The sequence below is a fragment of the Zerene cesonia genome, chromosome 7, assembly GCF_012273895.1.
Source record: "Zerene cesonia ecotype Mississippi chromosome 7, Zerene_cesonia_1.1, whole genome shotgun sequence".
In the NCBI taxonomy this organism is placed as follows: Eukaryota; Metazoa; Arthropoda; class Insecta; order Lepidoptera; family Pieridae; genus Zerene; species Zerene cesonia.
Window position 1 is genome coordinate 1,449,407 of NC_052108.1, and position 9,404 is coordinate 1,458,810.

General features: G+C 33.5%; 1 protein-coding gene across 1 annotated transcript in view; it reads right to left on the reverse strand.

Annotated features, from left to right (window-relative positions):
- Positions 1-5,121, reverse strand: part of LOC119828190 — a 16,718-nt gene extending 11,597 nt beyond the window's left edge. Inside the window, exons 1-8 of the mRNA XM_038350291.1 lie at positions 5,054-5,121; positions 4,725-4,888; positions 3,206-3,487; positions 2,098-2,258; positions 1,391-1,542; positions 620-774; positions 412-530; positions 4-53 (exon numbers count right to left, since the gene is read on the reverse strand). Of these exons, the coding sequence (XP_038206219.1) occupies positions 4-53; positions 412-530; positions 620-774; positions 1,391-1,542; positions 2,098-2,258; positions 3,206-3,487; positions 4,725-4,848 (1,043 nt within the window). The 5' untranslated portion in view covers positions 4,849-4,888; positions 5,054-5,121. The remainder of the gene's footprint in view (positions 1-3; positions 54-411; positions 531-619; positions 775-1,390; positions 1,543-2,097; positions 2,259-3,205; positions 3,488-4,724; positions 4,889-5,053) is intronic.
- Positions 5,122-9,404: the final 4,283 nt, after the last annotated feature.

Below are 9,404 nucleotides of genomic sequence, written 5' to 3' on the forward strand. Positions count from 1 at the left end.
AACTCAAGAGCAGTGCGACATCGTGAGTTTATAATGGGACCTCCAGTAAGCCACTGAAATTTCAAATAAAATTAAAGCTCTGATCCCTTCTACAGATAGGTCTCACTAAAAAAATTACAACTAAAATATACAAATAATCCAGAAGGGAAGCACCCGATCATTTGGAAGGCTTACGTGATCAGATCAGAGGCCTTTTAGAGAATTTATTATAATGTGTTGTGGGACACGAGCCGCAGCCTGCCCATGACTGCATTATAGAGATACAACCCTGGGCAGTCCGCGGCCGATGTAGGACTATTGCAAAAAAATGGAACGGAACAAAACGGAAAAAAATATATCATAGTAAAGTTCTGGAAAGGGTGAGGAAAAGGATACTGGCCTCTGGCTCCGACATTTCATCTTTCTACTCACGTTATTGCTATATCTCTCGTTATTAATGTCCGTGTTGCCATGCACCATAGCTACTTTCAAAACTCCAGAAGCGTAGTTCAGGTTGCCATATTTTTTTGAAAGCGGCTCGAGAAGAATCTCTGTAACATATTTGGTTCTAATTAAGCCCAATCGCACATTAAAGACACAGGTACTCACTTCAAGAGCAATAAAGAAAAATGTACTATACCTGGGTACAACCAGTCTCCTTGCGGCACCTTAGCTCGTATATACACAGTGCCGTAGGTGAACGCGAAGCGAGCGCTGGTGATGCGACCGCTGACCACGGGAGGGACTATGTCCACTCCGATAGCCGACATGGAGCATATTCGCAACTCCGTGCAGCTGGAAATATAATAATAATAATGGTATTTATAAATTTTTATATTAAACTTTGAACGTCAATATTTTTAAAGTCAGTTAAAATTACAAAAATTAAAAATGGAATAAACTCTGAATGAATAATAGTCATTTCTAATACGGACGGTCTCCAACTTCCATTGAAAGCAGTTAACTACCGATTTAACTCCAGTGTTTTCCGTTACACCACAGAAGCGGATATTTTAAGTAATTCAACCCAATTCAAATCAAGTCAACGAATGAATAAATCATCATTAGCTCATATAATATGTTCCCACTGCAAGGACATAGCCCTGCTATGAGGGTACAAGCTATAATCTACCTTGAGAAATTTCGAAAAAACAGAAAAAATTGATCACGAGGGATTGGAACCCAGGTCCTTTGCTTTATAATCCACCTTTCTGACAAAGCGCAGGTTGGCAGATGTCACATGTCGTCGAACTTTTGATGCTTTGATTTCTGCAAGACGTTTTTTCACCATTTCAAGCAATAATTAGTCGAAAAATCATTCAATTATCAGAATTAATATATGAATTGAGGAAATAAATGATACATGATAAGATAAAATAGGAGATTTATAGTAAAATAAAACATCACAAACCCGCTAGTCAAATCCAAAGTGCCTGAAAATATCGATTGGTTTGTATTCACAAATAAATCTTGTTGGAGTTTGGGAGAGATTCGGAGAGTACCATTTGCCACCAGCACTGTTGGATCCTTCTGGAGACGTTGGTAAGATACGAATGGATGTTCCTGTGAATAAATACAATTATACGTTTCTTGCCAACTCAGAATCAGTTACGGGCGGAGCGGAGTAAAAATAATAATAAAAAAACAGCTAACTCAATAAATCTCTATTTAGCTACAGTCTCAAGTCTTAAAAAGTTCAGAAGGGCTATATAATTTCCTACTAGTGGAATAATTATAACATAATATACATAAAAAGGGTGTGCCACCGGTGGCGTCATGCTCAATGAAAGTTAGAGTTTTTCGGAGGTACGGTTTTTTCCCCGTATTATATTCTTTCAAGTATTTTGAAGAATATTATTCGAGGAATATTATAAGAATCATCTCAGTCAGCTCTTGGGTACGATGATTTGCAATAAACTATAATGTATTTACCAAAAAATATTCTGACATATAGATTAAGAACCCTTGCACCTACACTAGGATTCTCAGTGTCGTGGGAACAAGTGTCTTTCGGTTGGGTATACATATATTTTATTATTTAAAAATTTCGAACAAACAACTATTTCTTATTCTTTAAATATTTTTATGTAACATATATTATACATTCATAATTTTTACCGGGTGATCGATAGGTATGTAATGAGAGATCTGCCAATTGTCTTCTTGAAAGCTATTGAAGTCGTCCTCAAATATTGTCTCGCCAGCGCACACGCGGCGTCCCCGAACCTTCGTTATGGACTCGGGACACAAGGGCCCGTGGGCTAATGGGTCTACGTACGCTGAAATATAAATAAAAACAAGCAATATAGTTTAAAGGCCTCTGTTCTTACACAATCCACAGGCTGGAAGCTCGTTTCCTTTTCCTCACCCTTTCCAGTTCATAACTTCTTTCCAGTCGTAAATCCTTTTCTTATCCCTTAACCCTTGATAGTGGGTAGCGCATTAGCGCATTAGCGCGGTAGGACATTCGCAGAGGCACTACCTCTGCGAATATTCATGAATAGTGGTGATCGCTCACCATCAGGCGAACCACCTGCTAAGTTGCCAAAAAAAATCTCGGTTTGTTCGCTCGTCAATTCTCATAAACACTCTTCAAAAACCAAGTATATATTTATGTTGAAGTAAAAACCCTTAGAATGTTTAAGAAACGCTAAGCTTGGCAACTTTCATAGAGTTGACATTTATATAGGCATTAGATTGTAGTTTAACTTCGATAGATTATAACTACCGAAAAATAATGCACATACAACATACATTATAAAGTTTAAAGTGCGATACAAATCATTCCTAGAAGGTACTCTGTAATGTTGCTGTCCTTTATAAATAAATACATCTCTGCATCTACTTGGGATCGAGTGACTTATAATTTAGCATATCGATTGATTGAATTTTAGAAAGGAGGCCCATATCCTTTTCCTTACCCTTCCCAGTCCTTTCCTTTATACCTCTCGCCAATCCTCTTATATCTTATAGCCATATTTCTTAATCCCTTCCCAAAAAGTCGGTAATCCATTTGTAGAGGCGTAAGGTTTGCAGTTGACCTTATGCCTCTCTAAATGTTCATGGGCGGTGGCAGCGCTTACCACCAGGCGACCCACCAGCTCCATTGCCGACTGTGACATAAAAAAAGAAAGGTTGAATGCCTGGGTAAATGCTTGAACGTTTGCATGTATGAATGAAGGAACTTTCGGTCAATTTCCAAAACATATAACACTAGGTTACTCACATTTCAACATTTCCGTATATTTAGGGCTGGCATATCCTCGCATTACGAGGGTGGACAGACCATCCTCGTCTTTACCACCAACATTGCCATACCCGGTTGATACGAAAACTCTATACTCAATGTATTTATTCAACTTGACTGTTATATCTGGCTCTTCGAATACCCAACCGTACGCCTGCTTCGTACCAAAACCTCTGACGCGTTGGTCTACATATTCTTCAGAAAATATTGCCTCCCGATAGAATGCGGCGTCTATGTAGAATGCTGTTATTTTCGGGTCATCTGAAGAAACATTAGTATCGACAAACTTTAGAAATCATAAGAATTTTATATTTAAGCAGCTTCACTTATAAGGAAGAAGCCCTTGAGAAGCCCTTATCATATCTAAGTAGAAAAAAAAATCTAATTTTAATATATATACTTTTAGTCATTTTACATAATATTATATGAACCCCCCGGAACTAACGCATGCATGCTTAGATGTACGCAATGTAGTATAATGTATGTGTCTGTGTTATATGTTACCTAAATTATTAAATGAAAATATCAGAAATAATGCGTATGCCATCTTTAACAATAATTTTAATATAATATCGTCTTATATATAAAATTCTCGTGTCACAATTTTATTTACCGAACTCCTCCAAAACGAATAGACCGATTCTTATGAAATTTTGTCTGCATATTGGGTATGTCTAGGAATCGGACAATATCTGTTTTTCATAACCCTAAATGATAAGAGTAAGGCAGAACAGCGTTTGCCGGGTCATCTAGTATTATTAGTATTTTAATTCATAATTAGTATAAATAATCTGCACACTATACAATGATTTGACCTTTTAATCAATAGCTCACAAAATTATTATTGCAAGCAAAGTTATAAGATGTATGTATGTATCACTTTATATCACATATCTTGGGTTATAACACATTAACATGCATTGCCTTATGAATATTAAAGTAGATAATAGATTTGACTGCACATATAATATTATCCTACTATCCTTCCTACTAATATTATAATTGCGAAAGTTTATAAGAATGTGTGTGTGTTTGTAACCTTTTCATACAAAAACTACTGAACCGATTGCAATGAAATTTGGTACGTAGATAGCCGGACAACTGGAATAACACATAGGCAATTTTTTATCTCGACATTCCTACGGGATACCGACTCACGCGGATGAAACCGCGAGGCGCAGCTAGTTTATTATAAAATCTTCGCACTTGTATGCATGTATAAATAGCAGGAAAAAGGTTTTTGAATTTATGAATTACCAGTAATTTCCACTTTCCATTTTAAAAATGTGTAGATATATTATTTTATAAAAAAAAAATACTGAACCTATTGCAAATATGTTAACGTAAATCATTATTAACTTCGATATACATAATTGAATGTAAGAAGAATCACGATAAAATCAATCTCATTTATTAATAATTACATATTTATTAATCTCTGACATTAAAATTTATTAAATTGATATCATCGTAAAAAATATAAAATTTAAATACTCACCATTAAGAATAGCTCTAAACCCCTTAGGAGTTAGTGCTTGCAATATAACTTTTGGGAACACAAATTCTGCACATATCGGTAACAATAAGGAAAACAATATTACACCACTCCGTATGAATGACATTTTGTTACTGACGAATCGGACGAGTCTGGAGAAGCTTCACCTAAGGTCATGGGCATAACATAAAACTAGCAAACAAACAATGCCAATTTATAGTTGTTTATAAATTATGTAAGCTATGAAGAATTCATGATAAATAGCTTTAATAAATAATAAATTATGAAACTAAAAACCACGTTTAAATGATGGAATAACTAAATTGTCTTACTTGCTCTTATACAGTTTACACAAGGATATTATAATATTGTCGCCAATTACTGTGCAAAGCTTGAATTAAATCTTTTCGTTTAAATGTAGCTCGATATCGAGTCTGAACGAGTCGGTAACATACAAACAGATGGAGCTGTTTTAAGACTCTATATTTAGATGTTTTAAAATACAGAGAACATATTGTATCACGATGCTAAAATGTTGTTTTATGGGTTTAATATACTTACTTATTAAACAGGGCTTCTAGATTTTATTATAAATAAACGCAACTGATGTTACAATAAATATTAATAATATAAATTTTTATTTGCAGAAGCGTACCATAAAGGTATGATTACTTTTATCTTTAAGGATACGAGGGAAAACATAACAATTTAGAATCTCAAATGATTTATCCATCTCAATCTGAAATGATTTATCCAGTATAAGTATATAAGAATGAACTAATGGAAAATATTATACCAATTGCATAGAATTACCCTTAGAATTGTAAAAATTCAGATAATCTTCTTCTAGAAGAATGCTTGCTGTTAGAATGTGGCTGGGAATATAATACTATTGTAGCGCTCCTAATAATGCATCGAGCAATTGAAATTTATATCACGATTGACGGCTTTTAGTTAAGAAGAAAGGAGAGAGGTTTTATTATTCAACAATAAGTGCATGCAGCCATAAAATTGTGAACATTTATATCTAACTTACGAGATTGCCGAGTGTAGAAAAATTGTATATTGTGCAACATACTGCTTAGAAAGTAAAGCATTAATTTTTCGTTATATTATAATATATCAAATTTAAATCGTTATATGGGGTCGCCAGTTTAGACTCGCACGCATGTAAGATGTTACGCCGAGAATTTGCTCACTAAAAAGATATTTTAAAGATCACTCATTGCCTTTTCTTTAATGCATCCTTCATTGTGTTTGAGAAATACCAATAGTCCTTTCATACTTAATGCAATAATTGTTAACATAAAAACCGGTCAGTTTTTTACTCGATGACCTTTAAAGCACTGTTTCGTAAACTTGTTTAACAAATCAAAACAATACCTAATATAACATATAAGTTTAGACAGACCGAACTCTTAAGACGCTATAATAATATACCTAAATATTTAAAATGGGCATAGCCGGCTTAATTATAAAAACCGATCCCATTTTGTTTTGTTGGTTATCTTGATTGAGACAAGACGAACGCACGCAAACAACATGGTAAACTGACAGGTCCAAGAATAAAAAGAACGACATGTGACAATTGCCAACCCACACTTGGCCAGCGCAATGGATTATGGCCTGAACCCATAAAGGAGGCCCCCTGTCTCTGCAATGGAAACAAGGGCGGCCTGGAAAGCTGGAATAATTATTAAATATGCTTTAAAAAAATACCATTTTAACTCAATTTTTATTATATCGATATGTAAATTAACAGACATAAAGCGTCCTTTACTTTTCACACTTCAATTGAAAATCTAATTAGTAAATAGTTGGGTAAATAAAATAAAACAAATAATCACATTGATAACTATTTTATTTGCATAATAAAACAGCAGCACATGTATCGCATAGGTAAAAGTCACTTTTGAAAAACAGGAATAAACATTGTATTACAAAACACAGCGCTGTTCATTAAACAGCTTGGATATTTTGACATAACTATGAAAAATCTTGCTAGCAAAGACAATATTATTAATTTCTAAAAACGCCACCGAGGTCCCCGGGGGAAAGAACCCAATTCCCCATCAATCACTGAATAAAAAGTATCACGTCCAACGTTTGAAAATCCAAGGAGTTATTTAGTAAGAAGGCCAAAAAAGAAGATGGAGAAAACTGGACACCTCCATTTGAAACGTCGGTTGAAATTAACCATTATGAAAACAAACCAGTGTTTTATTTGAGTCGAAATGTTTTATTTTTAACTGTTAATTCATTTCTATTTTGGATAACTTGCGCAAATAAGATTCAATGTACTCAGTAAGTAATCATTTGAGTTGTAAATTTTCCTGTTACTGTGACGTCACTTTATATAATCTATATTTAAACGAAAACTTTTAGTGATAAAGTGAAACATTGTCGAAGACTATTCTAGAATATGATATCTGTTATTTTTTGCACAAAATAAGTTTAAGATTGGATTACTTATAGCAAAATTAAGAATAATTTCTCTATTTTTTCATTAATGAGATTATGATCTCATTATGATACATAATGATGTATGGGTCGGATATATTTTATTAAGAACTAGCGGTCCGCACTGACTTCACTCGTGGTATGTTTGTTTCTCAATAAGAACCTTCCTTGTGCCTTAACATTTATACAATCAACGAAACAATTAATGCGATTTACTTGAAATAAAACTGACTGTACTGAAATAAATAATGAATTAAAAATTGTGTATTGCTAAATTTTCAGTTAGTCGTAAGTTCTTCGTTTTAAACCTTTGAAAGGTTTAACATACTATATAAATTTTTAATATTATAATAAAATAATTGTAAAAATTTGTACGTTTACACATTCGCGATTGCCATTCGCTTCGTCTCTCGACGAAACATTAATGCACGAGAGTCGGCGTGTACCGCTCACACATTCGCAAGTATAATAAACTATGCGTGGCCGCCATTTATCCCTTTCATTACGTCCGAAAAACCGCTTATAACGCGAATACATGAGCCGAAGGCCGAATGCACTATTTATATATGCGTGTTCCTCATTAGCCTCGCTTTACAAACGAATGTGTAAATGCACCATTAGTTTTAAAACTGAATTAGTTAAAAGGACATGTTAATCTATGTCAGAATGAAAGGATAATCATAAAATCATATAATCATAAAACATTTAAATTAACAAAAATTCCTGCAAATACAAGAAGATAAGTAAACTACCTACTATATGTATCATGTTAATATTTTTATTTAATTACTAGCTCTTGGCTCGCAGCTAAACCGGTGAAATCATAAGAAAAAACACAGTCCGGGGTTTTACCCCGCACAGTTGCCGCTCCTTTGCAATTTCCGTGATAGAATCTATCCTATGTCCTTTCTTGGCTCTCATACTAGCATTCAGTGGTGAACAACTGCGGCGTGAAGAGGCAGACAGATAAAGAGACAGAGTCAGGTATAGCTGTGGCACTGTCAATACTGTTGTATAGATAGCTAATTGTACTTTTATATAAAGAAATTGAACAATTAAAATTGATATTGATTCGATTATAGATATTGAATAATACATTCAATAAGACATTGTACCACATACATTATAAATTTCATCTAATCAGAACATCGTCAACGTCATTTTAATTTAATTATTTTTGTAGCATACATTATAAGCAAGCGTGTGAAATACAAATGTGACTTATATTTTTTTAGCTACAATATTACGTTACACGTACATCGAATAACATTGGTTAATTTAAGTATTTGTATATCAATATAATAATTTACAGACATGAAAAATAGTAAGAAGAGTTGTAGATAAAATAGGATATAAAATATTGACTGATGATACGATAGTTTCTTCGACATTTTCTACTAAATACTAATTAATATTAAATAGTTCTTTTCTATTTGCTAGTGTATACTATGAGGAATAAATAAGCGTGAAGAGTGTGATTACACATATAAATATCGTATTTTTAAGGAATCAATAGCGTATCTCTGGCAAGATGTCACTGTCATTGTCATTATTTGACATTGACAGTGACATATGATGTCTATATGACAATTTGTCGATTTGTATATATTTTATTTATGGTCAATGAAACCATCGCACACCAGGCAAATTATAAAACGCTACAAGTCGCTACTTATAAAATCTGTATAATTATGAACATCAAATTTATTAAACACTAAGATATCATATATCTTACTTTCTATAGAGAGACAAAATCTACGCACTAATATCTACAATATTCGAATATAAAAGATGGCTTCAATTAATTTGAAGAGATGTAGAACAACACTGAAGACAATAACTATGAAGTATTAAACGAGACTAGAACACTGTACTGAATAAAGTCGCCTAATAAAACGTTATGTAATGATGCTTTAAACACGTTCCACAATCTATATTGTTTTTAAATTTCGAAAGTACGCTGAAACAACGTGAACATCTTTCATCTCACTCCAACCATATTGCTATCCTGCTCACACATGCCATCTGAACATGAAGAGTAATGGAATTCAATTCTAAATGAAATAAATTTACGTTAATTAATATATTAAATAAGAACTATTACCGGTTATTACAAATACTTTCTACATCTCCTCAAACACCAACGGTCTTACCGCATCCTACACATAACAACCTCCGATTTAATCTACCATGCCCTGCTTTTGTTGTCCGACGCAAATGTAC